This window comes from Aspergillus heteromorphus, assembly GCF_003184545.1.
Source record: "Aspergillus heteromorphus CBS 117.55 chromosome Unknown BO70scaffold_8, whole genome shotgun sequence".
Taxonomy (NCBI): domain Eukaryota; kingdom Fungi; phylum Ascomycota; class Eurotiomycetes; order Eurotiales; family Aspergillaceae; genus Aspergillus; species Aspergillus heteromorphus.
The window spans coordinates 301,557-317,262 of record NW_020290413.1 but is presented as its reverse complement, the minus strand read 5'-3'; the positions used below and the strand labels follow the sequence as shown (position 1 = coordinate 317,262).

The window sequence follows — 15,706 nt, the reverse complement described above, 5'->3', positions numbered from 1 at the left end:
CTCATGATCCCCTCCCCATCCCGCGCGACTCCCACCATGAGTCTCCTCCGGTCCTCGTTGCGGAGGATAGGATCGCCCGGCGATCCCAGCAGGATATGCTCCCAATGTCTTCTGCGTCGAAGCCATCCCCCCCGCCCCCCGCCGCCGCCGCTCTCCGCACCTTCATCTCGTCCTCGCGGACTCATTCGGGCATTGCAGACGGTCAATCGGCTCAGTCCACTCTGAACAAGACTTATTTCTCGGCCAATCGCACTGAAGATGTCTCTCCGCGCAAGAATGGCTTCTTCTCCTCGCTCTCAGCCAACAATGCCTCCTCCAAATCCGACACTCCCCACCAACCGCCATCAGACCATCAGGTCAACACCCCCACAGCCGCTCCAGAGTCCACGCAACCAGAGCTCCCTCATCGCCGGAGGAAACGTCTAAAGGAAGAGGCGGAGGTGGCTGCCCAGAATACCGCCCCCGAGAATGTTCTCCCCCCGATGCCTCGGCGCAGCTGTCGGCCATCTCCTCCGCCCTGCCCACCTCCTCCCTCCGCCGCAATATGGCCGCCTTCCTCGCCCTCTGCAAGCCGCGTCTCTCAGTCCTGATCGTCCTCAGCACGACCTCCGCCTATGGAATGTACCCGATCTCCTCCCTCCTGACACTTGACCCGTCCATGACTCCGCTGCCGACCCTGTCCACCTCAACCCTAACCTTCCTGTACCTCACCGCGGGCACCTTCCTCTCCTGCTGCAGCGCCAACACGATCAACATGATCCTGGAACCGAAATACGACGCCCTCATGTCGCGCACGCGCAACCGGCCCCTCGTCCGCGGCCTCCTCTCCCGCCGCGCCGCCGTCCTCTTCGCCATCGCAACCGCCGTCTCCGGCCTTAGCCTCCTCTACTTCGGCACGAACCCCACCGTGACAGCCCTCTCCGCCGCCAACATCATCCTGTACGGCTTCGTCTACACCCCCCTCAAGCGCATCCACGTCATCAACACCTGGGTGGGCGCCATCGTCGGCGGAATCCCGCCGCTGATGGGCTGGGTCGCGGCCGCCGGCCAAACTGCCACCACCGGCCACGACAACTGGCGGGACATGCTCTTCAGCGAGAACAGCATCGGCGGGTGGCTGCTGGGCGGGATCCTCTTCGCCTGGCAGTTCCCCCACTTCAATGCCCTGTCCCACCTGATCAAGGACGAGTACAAGCGCGCCGGCTATCAGATGCTGTGCTGGAAGAACCCCGCCCTCAACGCCCGCGTCGCCCTGCGCTACTCCTTCCTGATGTTCCCCGTCTCCATCGGCCTCTGGTGGATCGGGGTCGTCGGCCACGGCTTCCTGGTTAGCAGCTCCGTCGCCAACGCCTGGCTCGTCAAGGAGGCTTTCCAGTTCTGGAAGCACCAGGGCGCCAACGGCACCGCCCGCGGCCTCTTCTGGGCCAGTATCTGGCAACTGCCCGTCCTATTAGTCGGTGGCCTCGTCACCAAGAAGGGTCTTTGGGACGGCGTCTGGCGCAATATCTTCGGCCAGCCCGATGATCCCGAGGACGAGTACGTGTATATCGACGACGAGGAAGACGAACAGACCCCCTCGCGGTCCCCTAGTTCCCTAGTGACCCGTGCGACGTGATCCTCGCCACTAGAGAGAAAAAAAAAAACATCTTAAAATCTGGAAAAATAAGCGGGGCGGTGATCCCCCAAAGTTATCTATAGCTTATATTGATGTATTAGATTCCCGTTTGGTTGTTGGGAGGCGTTTGTATAACAGCAGCTATGATCTTTTGTTTTTTCTTCTCTTTTCCTTTTCTTTTTAACTTTCTTCTCTTTTCTTCTCGTGTCTGTAACATCTTTGGTGTAGATATGTCTGTGTTGAAGTTGAATGAATCGCCGTTCTTGTGTGTTTGTTGCTAGGTGAACTATCGTTTCTAAGTAAGATGGTGCATAGGTAGCTAGCTATATTTCAAGCGATCTATAATATAGCACAGGTTTCATCCACAGAATCTACAAGAGAAGAGAGTCGTCACTCGTCCCCACATACCCCACCTAGGTCGGTCATGATATACAAGATTCAAGCGGCGATGCCTGTATCACTTCTTGAACGAAATACCATACAAACTCGCCGCCTCCTCACTAATCGGACTCGGCGCACCCACCATGGGATCTTCGCCCAGCTTCCCGATCTTGGGGAACGCAATGACGTCGCGAACGGTCTCCTTGCCCAGCAACATAGCGACGAGACGATCGAATCCCAACGCGAAGCCCGCGTGCGGCGGACAGCCGGCCCGCAGGGCATCGAGGAGGTGGGCGAAATCGGCGACCCGCTCGTCGGGCATCTTCAGCACGTCGCGGAAGATGAGTTCCTGGACGGCGGCGCTGTGGATACGACGGCTGCCGCCGCCGAGCTCGACGCCGTTGACGACCAGGTCGTAGTGGTCGGCGATGGCTTGGGTGGGGTCCGTGAGGAGGAGGTCGACGTCCGCGGCGGTCTTGGGCGCCGTGAAGGGGTGGTGGGTCGAGGCGAAGCCGGCGGTACCGCCTTGGCCGGGCTCGGAGGTCGTGGAGGGAGAGAATAGAGGGAAGTCGACGATCCAGAGGAACTCGAAGCCCGTTGGGGCGGGCTTGAAGCCCGAGGCCACGGCTGCGGAGTGCAGAGCGCGGCGCAGGTTGCCGAGTGGGGTTGAGCCGCCGGTTAGAGGGCCTTGGGGTCGCGCTTGCAGGACGATGAGGTCGCCGTGCTCAGGGTTGAGGACTTCTTCGAGGTATTCGGCGGCTTCGAAGCCGAAGGCTTGCAGGCCGTTGAGGGGTTTCTTGACGTCGTAGACAAAGATGCCTGGGCCGCCGTCGGGGTTGTTGTTGAAGGGCGCGCCGTCGGCGGAGTCAAGGAATTGGGAGATGAACTGCGAGGTGGCGGCTGGGTCGTTGTCGTTGCCTTCGAGTTTGAGTACTTCGACGGTTGGATCGGTCAGGGGGGTGATCTTTTGGACAAGGTCAACTGGAAGAAGGTGGCCGATGCGGGAGATTTCCATCCTGTATCGGGTGTCTGGCTTGTCGGATCCGTACCGGGCCATGGCGTCCTCGTATGTCATCCTGGTGAATGCGTCTGAAGGGGGGCTCTGCAATTCTTGCCGGGTGGACCAAACACGGCGGATCACACCTTCAACGGCCTCCATGACATCCTCGCCAGTGGCGAAAGACATCTCCAGATCCAGCTAGACGAGTTGATGAGCGGGTGGGCCTATATGCTTTGGATGTGATCCTACCTGAGTAAACTCCGGCTGTCTGTCCGCGCGGAGGTCTTCGTCCCGGAAGCAGCGCGCGAATTGGAAGTATCTCGCTATTCCACCGGCCATAAGAATCTGCTTGTACTGCTGCGGGCTTTGGGGTAGAGCGTAGGCATGGCCCTGCTTCCGAGATGGTACTAGGAATTCGCGAGCTCCTTCCGGAGTGGACTTGAACAAAATGGGTGTCTCAATCTCGACGAAGCCCGGTCGGCACCGTTCCAACTCTTCGCGACAGGCATTGCGAACATCGGCGCGGAACCGAAGAGCATCGCGCAGCTCGTCGCTAGATCGTAGTTGTAGGTGCCGGTGCTTCGGTGGGTGGACATGGTCCCGGGTCATGACGATGTCGTTCGGGAAATCGTTCAGGAGCTGAACCTCTTCCACAGAAATCTCCCACGGATCCTCCTTCCGCATTTGCTCGTTCCTTGCGTCCTTGGCTTTGACGGTCCCGCGCACAACCACCGGGCTGTTTGCTCTCATATTCCTGAGTTCGGAAAACGCTCCGCCCTTGAGGGTCGAGACTAGCTGCACGCTGCGTTTCATGGTCGGCTCCGTCAGGCGGACGAATGCAAGCTTGCTGGAAAGCTCTCGACGAGTACCCAGGTACCCTTGGAGGATGACCTGTTGGCCGCTGGAGGCCTCGGCGACGAAGCTGTCGAAGTCATGATGCGTCGGTCGAAGGAATTCCACTAGAGGAGGTTGGATGTTAGAATGCTGTGGCGATTGATGGATCAAGGTGACGGACCGGAGTTCTTGTATCTTTCCAGATGCTGCGAGGGCGTTACCGTCTCAGACGCCAGGTCGTGTAGGGAACGAGAGCCATGGAATTGCCGAACAGGAAAGCTGTGAGCCTGCAACCCCGAAGCCCGGCCGATCTGTCTGCCGCGGAAGTAGTTGGAGATCTCGACGAAGCTGGCGCGAAGGTGAGGGGTGTATCGCGCCGCCCTAGCCGGGAACATCTTGACCCTAATCAGAGCCAATAAGCACACAAGCACCGAATTGACACTCGTGTGGATATCGCCAGTGTCTTGGATCATTGAACGCGAATGGAACGATGCGCTCTCGATCTGCCCGGGCGGCAGACACCGGCAGAAACGGCACTCCCCGCCTACCCAACGCGGTCTAGCGCGTCCACACGGAAAATAAAACGCAAATCGGCGGGTCCCTCGTCTCCTCCTCTCTTCATCCTTCCAAGTTTTCTTAAAGTGAGTGCTACCTTGGCTTCCGATCTGGCTGTTCCCTCCTGCTAACCTCTCCCCAGATGATGAAAGCCTAGCGTGTTCTATATGACCCGTCTCTCCTCCTGGAGCCCAGTTGGCTCTCCCCTCGGGGCTTAAGGGCTGCTGGGCAACGGATGGAGAGAGGATGAATAAGGCGTTCGGCACACCCACCTTGTTACTTACGGACGCGATGACGGCATCTCTGATTCACATTACTTGGTGGTGTATACCCTGGAGTAGCTGTGCGGGATGACTCTTATGGTGCAGGCACCTATGATTGAGCTCTCCACATGGCCAAGGACCAATTTTTCGACTGTTCGGATTATTTAGTTAATATCACATTTCTTTTGGAATCTTTTGGACCTTACTACGCTGTAGGATGTCTCCTTGCATCTTGTATCTCGTCATCTTGCACACTACCTGAGTCTCTTCTCATTTGATCTATTCCTGGCAATGTTGTCTTGCGATGGTATATTGTATTCACATTGTTTGGTTTGACGACTTCTCAAGTCTACTGGCATTGTTGTAACTCTTTTTGGCTCTTGACTACTAGCTACAGCACATTGTTTACCTATCAATGGACAGGGATATTCGGATATATTCTATATCCACGGTCACCTCGTCAAGCAAACGGCAAGACAACAGGCGACGGTTATTCTCCCCCTAAATGGAGCACGTGTGTTCCATGTGATGCCAACTTCTGAAATTCGCCATCTGCCTTGACTCCCCCCGCTGTAGTGGGCTGTTCCCATGAACCTCCACCCGCACACTCTCCCCAGGCTGATACTCAACCCCCATAGCCCATCTTGCGGTACTCGGTGCGTGAGATTGGATAATCTTCCCCGACGACATTGTATAGCGGGTCTTGATTGAATCGCAAAATCGTGGTCCGTACCCTGGGGGTCTGCTCCCATCCATTGTTGGCACCGTTCAGGTAGTGGGCAAAGAAGGATGCCAGCTCAGCGGCAATTCCTGCCAGGAACACAGACGCAGCCACTTCTCGGCCGGTGAAATCTGCAGCCATCCACGCAGAGATCCCATGGTGTGCACGAAACTTGCGTAAGAGGCCGTGATATAGGCTGAAATGCTGATCTGGCCGAGAACCGGTCGTTTATCCTTCCAGTACAGCCTATCAGCAGTTGAGTATCGTCGATACATCTCATGGAAGTCCTCGATTCCCCCATGGCCCTGGATATTGTGGTCGATGATGAAGTCAAACAAGCCTGCGTCAAAGACGCGTCCACGGACAAATTGTTCCCAGTACAGATCATTGCATGCCTCCCAGGGAGCGATCGCCTTGAGTGACGGTGGTTATAACGCAGCGATAAACCACTGAATAAAGGCCAAATGCGAGTTGCCTGCAAGTCCGACATTGCCACTGCACCAGGGCATTTTGGCGATGGCCTCAATCACATCATATCCCTCCTCGGCTTCCTGGGTTCCCATGATGCCCACCGTGCCATCTGAATTACCAGACCGGCGAGCGTCCACGTTAATAATGGCGAATCCGCAAGGCACGAACCCGCGAGGCACGAACTCGGCTGGATCGAGCCCTTCAGACTTCTCCCAAATTTCTCCAGACCGCTCAATGTCCCTTCAGGAATCCCAAGATCCCAGGGAAGTGCCTTCAACATGGTGATGCTATTGAACTTCTTTCCGAAAGAGCTTCATGCCAGAATGGCAGACACAGCTCGGAAAAATTCCACGGGCCGGTATATGTCGCAGTATAGGGTGCAGCCATCGCGAACTTGGATCGGAACATCGTGCGATGCGTGGATCTCGCACAGCAAGGGACGTGAACCATCCTTGCTCCAGCCTCTGGGTAGGACTTCCTCACGAAATCCAAACTGCTGATAGTTGTTTCTTCCCGCAGAGGGCTTTTCAATAGGGCGAGTTTCAATTGGCACAGGAGAATCATTTTGCATAGTATGGTTGGCGAATCCAGCAATGGGCGGTTGTTGGGCTTCTTTTGAACTCTGTCAGATGCTGCCCTTCATGCATCGCACGGGACAGGATATTTTCCACGACACCTTTGCTCGGCTCTTTACTCGTTTCTGACTACTGTACCATCGGCTTGTGGACATCAGCCGTCGTTTGAAATTCTTTGGTGGGCAATACATCCCCTCGGCCAAGCTCGGGCGAGTTTGGGGAATTCTATGAGAGCAGCTGATCACTTCACATTTCAGAGATCCAGCGTTCAGGAGTTGGATCGGCTTGTTCTGTTCGGGAGAGTGGAATTCGGCCGTGATTTTCCCAGTGGGTGGGTTTGGATGTGATATCCTGGCATGAGATAGAGTAATAGTCATAAAAGAGCGATGGGTCTCTAGCCCCAAAGGACTCGTCTTTTTAGATCCCACACCCCAAATAACTTTCCCATTGATGATATATCTATATAAACACTTACGAATTTTAATTTAAAAATCAATTCAAGAATCCCAGTCATGGCCCCCTCGCGTATCGCCGTCCCTAAGACTGCTACTTTCTCTACACCAGACAAACTCCAGTCTACCGACAAGCAACAGACTCACTACGGTGACTTTCGGGATGACTTCTTCCACGAAGGCTACACTGTCATTAAGGGTGTTCTCAGCAAAGAGCGCGCCAGCGAGTACCAGAACCAAGCTCTGACCTGGCTAGAATCCTTGAAAGAAGTTGGAATGGCGGACATCATCATCACTCATAAAGTACACGCCAACCTGCCGATACGTGAGTTTGGATTATTTTCAACAACTCAGCAACTTACGCCAGCACACTGAGATATATAACCATCCAGGAATGATCTATTGGTCTTTCCGATCGGTTATAAATGAGGTTATTCCAAAAGCAATCATGCTAGAAAGGCACAATGAGCCCATTCAAACTGGCTTAAGGAGAACTGCATGATAGTCTCGCTCCTGTCTCGAGCGGGCAGTATCAGTAGAGAGTAGTCGTCCCGCTGGTGACCAGGCCCTCCAGAATCTTGAGATGATTCCACCAAAAGCCCAAATGGCAGACTTTTGAAGTCGGTCAATTCTTTGTCGGAGACCTGAGACTTCCCTACAGATGGAGACAGCTTGAATATGTCCGTCTCCAGCCTTAACAACTCCGGTCGTATGATGACCGATTCCAGCTGCCTGATACGAGTCTTCAGACTCATGTTTTCCCTTAGAAGACTCGGTCCAGACTCAATATTTTCAACGGGGTCGTCTTCGTCAATCGTGCTATGCAGATTTGGTCAAGTTACATTATCTACTCGCGGAAGTTGCACCAGTCACAAGGTCTCGAAGTTAAGGCAGTCTCACATGGTGACCTTCCCCTGCACCTTAACAACCTCCCTCTTGCAAGCCGCAGTATCTCGCCCGCCGTATGCATTCTTCGCAAGGTATTTTCTTGGAGCATTTACTTTTCCACCGCGCACAAGGTATGTATATTTGTGGGACTCGCTGGGTCTGTCGCATGTGTTGTGGCATGACTGGAAGCGGAAGAGCTATGGTGCCCAAGGATACTCTAGAGACCTGGCATTTTGGAGATAAAAATCTCAGGCAAGCTCAGGCGAGTCGGTACTCTAGTGCTTGGCACTCACAATACTATTCCACGTGGCATGTAGCAGCTTGTCTTATTGGCACCGATGGTTGACGCCGAGCTACCTTCCCCGCATTTTTGGACGAAGCCGCTAGTCTTGGGAGGATCGTGCGGGGTCGACGAAAAACCCGGATTGCCGTAGCCGATTGCAGATATGGTCTTTGTCGTTGAGACGGTGGCTGCGTATATTTATTGAAAGGAGACCAGTAGTAACTTGGTCATCAGCAGATTGGGTAGTGTTTTTCAAGCCATAGAACCCCCGCGGAGAGGACTACTATATATCTTGAGTATAGCCAAGCGTGAGACAATCCTCATGTCTCAAGGTAGTATTGACTAGCATAAGCCAGGGCATCATCAGATATTGGCTGAATGGGACACTTCAGACCAAGAGTATACCTGGGAAGATTGGGTGAAGAATGATGGAGTGGGTGAGCGGGGAGGGGTGTCACTGTATACGGCAACACGTGACCATGCCTGGATAAGGCCCGGGTCAACGATCCTCCGTCGGAGAAGAAGTTCTTATCGGCGGCGATTATTTTGGAGGCGATCCAAGATCTCCACGCGATTCTCCTGGTCAGTCGGTCGCTTCCTGCGATTGATCGATTCCACCATGAGGCTACACTCCGCCGCCCTGCCTCGCACGGCACTCCTCCACAACCCCCCCGCTTTCTCTACGTCTCGACCAGCCGTCCGTACCTATGCGCGCACGGCAGCAGTGCTGCGGACAAGTCTCTCGCGAGCGAGCGGAATTCGGCCCACGCCCAGATCTTTGCTCGGCTCAATCGTGCCGGACCAGAAGCGATACATCTCTCAAAACCACTTGAAGAGAACCAAGGAAGCCAAGGACGAGTGGGCTAAACGGGCGCAGGAGATCAAGGCTGGGAAGAGGACTCACTTCGCACAACATCTGGAGGAGAGAGGATTACTACACGATGTAGTTGGGTGAGTTGCTCCGGGCAGATCGGTATTCTCCGGAGGATGATTAATGAGGGCTAATGTGTTATCGCATCTATTTTCTGTAGTGAGCGCGAGTTGTTGGACCGTGTTTTCACGGAGAAAAGGGCTGGTCTCTATGCTGGTGTTGACCCGACCGCCCCTTCTTTGCATGTCGGCCACATGCTGCCGTTCATGGTTTTGGCTTGGGGTTATGTTTGGGGGTTACCCGTCTATTTCTTGGTTAGTAGGCTTATGGACCATGCATAGAAGAGCCCGGCTAATGGAGGACAGCTTGGTGGTGCTACTTCTCGAGTCGGGGATCCGACCGGACGACTGAAAGGCAGAGAGAAGGTCCACTCTTCCATCCGGAAAGCGAACATGGCGAGCATGCACATGCAACTCAAAAAGCTGGGGGCGAGCATTCAGAAGTACGGCGACAGGCATGGTTATAAGAGAGAATGGGCCTGGAAGCGCTCGCTGGTCAACAACAACACATGGTGGAATACCACACCGTTGATGGAAGTGATTCGAGATTTGGGAGTTCATGTGCGACTGGGCCCCATGCTGGGCAGAGACACGTAAGACTCCACCCATCCCCGAGACCGTGAGAGTTTACTCATGAAAGTACAGCGTTAAAACCCGGTTGGCAAAAGGCGATGGCATGTCCTTTTCCGAGTTCTGCTACCCGCTTATGCAAGCTTGGGACTGGTGGATCCTCTTCAGGAAAGGCGCCCAGGTCCAGGTGGGAGGCTCTGACCAGTACGGGAATATCCTCTTCGGCATGGACGCAGTCAAGAATATTAGCAGACACGCCGCCCAGGAGCAGGAACGGGACGCATTGGAAAACGACCTAGACAAGCCCATTGGGCTCACCACCCCGTTGCTCACTGCCCCGTCTGGAGAGAAATTCGGGAAGTCCGCTGGCAATGCGATCTGGCTTGACAAGGACTTGACATCTACGTTCGAATTGTACCAGGTATGCGAGCAGACATTTAGAAGCAGAGCACGGCCCTAACGCATGGCAGTTCTTCGTTCGAACCCCCGATGACGTCGTTGAGAAGTACCTGAAGATGTTCACCTTCTTACCTCTGCCCGAGATCGCGAGACTCATGGAGGAGCAGAACAAAGATCCGTCCAAGCGGGTGGCCCAGCATGCTCTTGCTGCGGAGTTCGTCGAGCTTATCCATGGCAAACCGGAGGCAGATGCTGTCATCGTCCAACATCGCCAGTTATTCCGTCCAAGGTCATCGACCGCAGAGCCAACTCCCCTACCCCGAACCCCCAAGCCCAATGCCAAAATTCCACCACAACTGGCAGGTTTCGAGAATCCTGCGTCTGGGAACGTTCATGCTCCCCAGACCAACTTTCAAAACATGCCGTCTCCCCAAGTTACGCTTCCCCGTTCCCTGGTCGTGAACCAGCCGTTTAACAAAGTGTTTTGGTCAGCTGGACTAGTGTCTTCCAAGGGTGAAGGCCATCGCGTGATTATAAACAACGGTGCCCATGTCGGAAGCCGCCCCGGAGATACTGGTCCCATGTCTGACGAGCTATCATTTACGCCCGTGAGGCCATGGCCGGCGGACAAGACCGAGAGCTTCATTGTCGATGGAAACCTGATGCTCCTGAAGGTTGGCAAGTGGAAGTTCAAGGTGGTGAAGATTATCAGTGACGAAGAGTTCACGAAGGCTGGAATGACTGCACCCGGATGGGAGGAGTTGAAGGGTCAAGAGAAGTGAGCGCATTTCTTCCTTCAATCTACGCGGATCGAAGCAGCGGCTTGGCGTTGGTGCATATACCACTCATTGTAATTTTAGAGCTCTGTAGATATACCTTGACTGTATACAAACGATTAGAACAGTGCAGTCCTCATAGAAACGTATCCATAAGATAAGAAATCTTTGGTGGTTGCTTAACCGTGCCTGGCGACCACACGGGGTGATGTATCGAGTCTCGAGGGCGGCGGCCAAACCACTCAACGCGTCGACGCGTGCCGCCCGCCGACCTGTCCGACCCGTTTGCCCCCAGCCAAACACTCCATCCCATCTATACCCCTTCACCCCAGTCATCCGATGCTTTCACCCCGTTCCCCTCCCATTCGCGTATAAAGCATGGTATAATTGGCATTCACGCACCTATTCTTAGCAATTATAATTCAGAATGGCGAGAGGCGCCCCCGCCGCTTCTTCGCCCACGACCGCGACGCCTCCCTCCGCGGCCCTGAAACGCTCCACCTCCAGCGCGCAGAACATGAAGAACCAGAAATCGATCCTGGGGTTCTTCCAGAAATCATCCCCGTCGACTCCGTCCAGCGCTCGGAAAGCAGAGCCTGTGTCGTCGCCAGCAGAGAGGGCCTCGGAGCTGCGCGGAGGAAGTGTCAAAGGCGCGGTGAAACCGGAAAGGAAAAAGAGTGTTCCCAGGTTCAAGCAAGACCTGCCACCGGTGCCCAGTAGCGACCTGGTGGTGCCTGAAGAGGAGGACCAGGGCGATAACACACAGGTACGGCTCTGGCTGCAGGACAGGCTTGTCGCGACATGCGTCTAATGGGATTTAACCGTAGGAGAGTCCGAATGGGAAGTCCGAGATGAAGACCGCATCTCCGTCGCGTCGGGTACGCAGACCATCCGTCACAACTCTTTTCGTTCGAGCTTGCAGGCAATTGATACTGACTGTCTATTTCCCACAAGGCCAAAAAGCAGGTCAGCTACGCCGAGTCCGATTCCGAAGGCGAAGATGACGACGAAGAGATTTTCCGTCCGGGACGGAACGGCAGGAATAAACGACGGAAGATGTCTCCAGACAGTGAGGAGGAGTTCAAGGATGGTGGCGGAGAAGATGAATTCTCCGATTACGGTCAGTGTTCGACCCAGTAACGCGAGAGGTCCAGTGTTGACATCTTTCAGACATGGACGATTTTATTGTCGCGGACGAGTCGGAGGACGATGTGAAACCAACCAACAAGCGCAAGCGCCCACCACCCAAGCCGAAGAGCAAATCGTCGTCTTTGCCGCCAGTGTCAACAGAGGAAGACTTGGACATGGACATCCCAGACGCGTCTGCGGGCGGTACAGCTCTGAAATGGACATATGATCCAGAAAACGCTGACGCCCGTCAACCGCGCACTGCGCCCGTTACCCCCAAGCGATCAAGTAACACGAAGCAGAAGGCGCATGTTACCGAACCAGAGGCGCGATACGCGTGGCTTGCGAATATCCGGGACATCGACGGACATCCCATCGGCCATCCTGATCATGACCCTCGTACACTATACATCCCCCCCTTGGCTTGGTCTAAGTTCTCCCCCTTCGAGAAACAATACTGGGAGATCAAGCAGAAGTTTTGGGATACCGTTGTTTTCTTCAAGAAGGGCAAGTTCTACGAACTCTACGAAAATGATGCCACGATCGGTCACCAGCTCTTTGATCTGAAACTGACCGATCGTGTCAACATGCGCATGGTCGGTGTGCCCGAGATGAGCTTGGATCACTGGGCCAATCAATTCGTGGCAAAGGGGTACAAGATCGCCCGGGTCGACCAAGCTGAATCTGCTCTGGGGAAGGAAATGCGCGAGCGAGAGGGCAAGAAGGGGAACGCTAAAGAAGACAAAGTCATCAGGAGAGAACTGGCCTGCGTTCTTACTGCTGGCACTCTCGTCGAGGGCTCTATGCTCCAGGATGATATGTCTACCTTCTGCGTTGCCATAAAGGAGGCTCTTATCGATGACCACCCTGCTTTCGGTCTTGCGTTTGTTGACACGGCAACGGGCCAATTCTTTCTGTCAGAATTTGTGGATGATGTTGATATGACCAAGTTTGAAACGTTCGTCGCGCAGACTCGGCCGCAGGAGCTTCTCTTGGAGAAGTCTGCAGTCTCCCAGAAGACTTTGCGCATCTTGAAAAACAACACAGGCCCCACCACAATCTGGAACTATCTCAAGCCCAGGAAGGAATTCTGGGAAGCTGACATCACTGTCAAAGAACTTGACGCTAGTGAGTATTTCGTCAGCGAGGATGGGGACAACTTGCAAGCCTGGCCTGAAGTGCTCAGACAAGCTCGTGACCAAGAGTTGGTCATGTCGGCATTTGGAGCCTTGGTGCAGTATCTCCGAGTTCTGAAGATCGAGCGTGACTTGATAACGATTGGCAATTTCTCTGCGTATGATCCTATCAAGAAGGCCTCCAGCCTGGTGTTGGACGGTCAAACACTGATCAACATGGAAATCTTCGCGAACTCTTTCGACGGTGGCTCCGATGGCACGTTGTTCCAACTCTTAAACCGCTGCATCACGCCTTTCGGCAAGCGAATGTTCAAGCAATGGGTCTGCCACCCGCTTGTGGATGCGAAGAAGATCAACGCTCGCTTGGATGCTGTGGATGCCCTCAACGCTGATCCGAGTGTCAGGGATCAGTTCTCCTCTCAGCTGATCAAGATGCCTGACCTGGAGCGTCTCATCTCGCGGATTCACGCTGCTAACTGCAAAGCACAGGACTTTTTGCGCGTGCTTGAAGGTTTCGAGCAGATTGAATACACGATGAGCCTTCTCAAGGACAGTGGTTCAGGGGAAGGTGTTATCGGACAGTTGATCAACGCGATGCCTGATCTGAACGAACAGCTCGAATACTGGAAGACCGCCTTCGATCGCTCGAAAGCGAGAGACAACGGCATCCTGGTGCCGAAGCCAGGCGTCGAAGAAGACTTCGATAGCTCCCAAGAACACATCGAACAGATCCACCGAGACCTCGAGAGCCTCCTCAAGCGCGTGCGCCGCGAGCTTGGCTCATCCGCCATCATCTACAAGGACAACGGCAAAGAAATCTACCAGCTCGAGGTACCGATCAAGGTTAAGAACATCCCGAAGGACTGGGACCAAATGTCCGCCACCAAACAAGTCAAGCGCTACTACTTCAAGGAGCTGCGGACTCTCATCCGCCAGCTGCAGGAAGCGCAGGAAACGCACAGCCAGATCGTCAAGGAAGTCGCCGGCCGATTCTATGCACGATTTGACGAGAACTACGCCATCTGGCTCGCCGCCGTCCGCATTGTCTCGCAGCTCGACTGTCTGATCAGTCTGGCCAAGGCCTCGTCCTCTCTGGGCCAACCCAGCTGCCGCCCCGAGTTCGTAGACAGTGAGCGAAGTGTGCTCGAATTCGAGGAGCTACGCCATCCATGCCTCGTCTCCTCTGTCGGCGACTTCATCCCTAACGACATTCAACTCGGAGGCTCTCGCCCCAACATCGACCTCCTCACAGGAGCCAACGCGGCCGGAAAGTCCACCGTCCTCCGAATGGTATGCCACTCCCCTGTTCCCTTCCCTTCCCTTCCCCCCCCCACCCTTTTACCCCCCACTAACCTCACCTCCCAGACCTGCGTCGCCGTAATCATGGCCCAAATCGGCTGCTACCTCCCGTGCCAATCCGCCCGCCTCACCCCAGTGGACCGAATCATGTCGCGCCTCGGCGCAAACGACAACATCTTCGCCGCGCAATCGACCTTCTTCGTCGAACTCTCCGAAACCAAAAAGATCCTGTCCGAAGCGACCCCCCGCTCCCTCGTCATCCTCGACGAACTAGGCCGCGGCACCAGCTCGTACGACGGCGTGGCCGTCGCGCAAGCCGTCCTCCACCACGTAGCCACACACATCGGCGCCCTCGGCTTCTTCGCCACGCACTACCACTCCCTGGCGGCGGAATTCGAGCACCACCCCGAGATCGCCCCGAAGCGGATGCGCATCCACGTCGACGACGCGGAGCGCCGCGTCACCTTCCTGTATAAGCTCGAGCACGGCGTCGCCGAGGGCAGTTTCGGGATGCATTGTGCGGCGATGTGCGGGATCCCGGATAAGGTGATTGAAAGGGCGGAGGTCGCGGCCAAGCAGTGGGAGCATACGAGTCGGTTGAAGGAGAGTCTGGAGCGCAGGAAGGGTGGCGGGGGGTTGGTGGGTATGGGGTGGTGGAGTGATGTTGCTTGGGCGTTGAAGGACGCGACCCCGGGCGAGGATCAGGAGGTGAGCGATCGGAGCTTGGATGTTTTGATGAAGGCCATCGAGGCTTTGTGAGCGGTGTTTACCTAAGAGGTGTGGGGGTGGGGTGGCTTGCTGTTCTGCTGGGGTGGTTGTTCATCGTGCTAGATAGATGTGGCTCTGTCTGCCTGTCTGCCTGTCTGCCTGCCTGCCAGCTTACTTGCTTAACTTGCTTGCTTCTCTGTCTGCATGCTCTCTGTCATCTTTCTGTATCTGTGCGATGGGATCCTGTTCGGAGTTAAGAGTCGAGGGATTTGTTGTTTGTTTGAAAAGTGAGACTTATTGTCGGGCACTGGCAACTAGTATCTAGATCAAGTCAGATTTCTACACTTTCCGGGATATATGATCTTTGTTGTCAACTTGAGGACTGAGTAATGAGGGTAGTTTCTTTGTGTGTGTACTGTTTGCTCATATTTACTCTGTACTTGCTTTGCACTTGGTCTTCCGAGTGAATAGCCTCAACCTACTAGTACTCATTTCTATCGATCACCGAGTTCTCAACCCGGTCTACGGTAAAACACGTCTTTACTTTATGTAGCGGCGCATTTTTCGAGTAAATACAAAAGCAAAAGTCCAGTAAAGAAAGCCCCATCTTGGATCCATTTCTCGCCTGTCCAATGATAGACTGCGTTTTCCATCTCCATAGATAAAGCCCAAGGCCGACCGAGTACGCCACCCTGCTCAACTCGGATGGCAAGGGGAAAAAA

The 15,706-nt window shown here is 54.7% G+C and overlaps 5 protein-coding genes across 5 annotated transcripts; 3 read left to right on the top strand and 2 right to left on the bottom strand.

Moving 5' to 3' along the window:
* Positions 1 to 36: 36 nt before the first annotated feature.
* Positions 37 to 1,876, top strand: cox10 (protoheme IX farnesyltransferase; the record flags this gene model as incomplete). The annotated part of the gene is made up of 3 exons (XM_025545816.1): positions 37 to 169; positions 199 to 420; positions 453 to 1,876. The coding sequence occupies 3 exons, from the start codon at positions 37 to 39 to the stop codon at positions 1,613 to 1,615; spliced, it is 1,518 nt and encodes a 505-aa protein (XP_025400560.1). The 3' UTR covers positions 1,616 to 1,876.
* Positions 1,829 to 4,280, bottom strand: BO70DRAFT_333950 (aspartate--tRNA ligase MSD1). Its single transcript, XM_025540996.1, has 3 exons — positions 4,012 to 4,280; positions 3,246 to 3,955; positions 1,829 to 3,194 (listed from the first exon to the last, which is right to left on the bottom strand). Exons 1-3 carry the CDS (start codon positions 4,223 to 4,225, stop codon positions 2,073 to 2,075), a joined length of 2,046 nt encoding a protein of 681 aa, XP_025400559.1. The 5' UTR covers positions 4,226 to 4,280; the 3' UTR covers positions 1,829 to 2,072.
* A 993-nt stretch (positions 4,281 to 5,273) lies between these two features.
* On the bottom strand, positions 5,274 to 6,120 carry BO70DRAFT_395135 (uncharacterized protein; the record flags this gene model as incomplete). The annotated part of the gene is made up of 4 exons (XM_025546516.1): positions 5,274 to 5,458; positions 5,515 to 5,782; positions 5,858 to 5,949; positions 6,024 to 6,120. 4 exons carry the CDS (start codon positions 6,118 to 6,120, stop codon positions 5,274 to 5,276), a joined length of 642 nt encoding a protein of 213 aa, XP_025400558.1.
* An 807-nt stretch (positions 6,121 to 6,927) lies between these two features.
* BO70DRAFT_428082 (tyrosine--tRNA ligase MSY1) lies at positions 6,928 to 10,811 on the top strand (the record flags this gene model as incomplete). Its single annotated transcript, XM_025547941.1, has 6 exons — positions 6,928 to 7,192; positions 8,734 to 8,989; positions 9,070 to 9,223; positions 9,275 to 9,561; positions 9,614 to 9,959; positions 10,009 to 10,811. 6 exons carry the CDS (start codon positions 6,928 to 6,930, stop codon positions 10,717 to 10,719), a joined length of 2,019 nt encoding a protein of 672 aa, XP_025400557.1. The 3' UTR covers positions 10,720 to 10,811.
* Positions 10,812 to 11,118: 307 nt separating this feature from the next.
* Positions 11,119 to 15,335, top strand: BO70DRAFT_428081 (mismatch repair ATPase MSH6). The gene is made up of 5 exons (XM_025547940.1): positions 11,119 to 11,479; positions 11,541 to 11,591; positions 11,668 to 11,833; positions 11,884 to 14,267; positions 14,343 to 15,335. The coding sequence occupies exons 1-5, from the start codon at positions 11,141 to 11,143 to the stop codon at positions 15,033 to 15,035; spliced, it is 3,633 nt and encodes a 1,210-aa protein (XP_025400556.1). The 5' UTR covers positions 11,119 to 11,140; the 3' UTR covers positions 15,036 to 15,335.
* Positions 15,336 to 15,706: the final 371 nt, after the last annotated feature.

What these genes read in the sequence shown, in the direction of transcription:
- BO70DRAFT_333950 (XM_025540996.1), bottom strand. Translation starts at nt 4,225, where the DNA reads ATGTTCCCGGCTAGGGCGGCGCGATACACCCCTCACCTTCGCGCCAGC. An exon ending in GGAAAGATACAAGAACTCCG is followed by an intron (nt 3,956 to 4,011) that starts GTCCGTCACCTT and finishes AACCTCCTCTAG; the next exon opens with TGGAATTCCTTCGACCGACG. An exon ending in GACAGCCGGAGTTTACTCAG is followed by an intron (nt 3,195 to 3,245) that starts GTAGGATCACAT and finishes CAACTCGTCTAG; the next exon opens with CTGGATCTGGAGATGTCTTT.
- BO70DRAFT_428081 (XM_025547940.1), top strand. Translation starts at nt 11,141, where the DNA reads ATGGCGAGAGGCGCCCCCGCCGCTTCTTCGCCCACGACCGCGACGCCT. An exon ending in ACCAGGGCGATAACACACAG is followed by an intron (nt 11,480 to 11,540) that starts GTACGGCTCTGG and finishes ATTTAACCGTAG; the next exon opens with GAGAGTCCGAATGGGAAGTC. An exon ending in AGATGAATTCTCCGATTACG is followed by an intron (nt 11,834 to 11,883) that starts GTCAGTGTTCGA and finishes GACATCTTTCAG; the next exon opens with ACATGGACGATTTTATTGTC.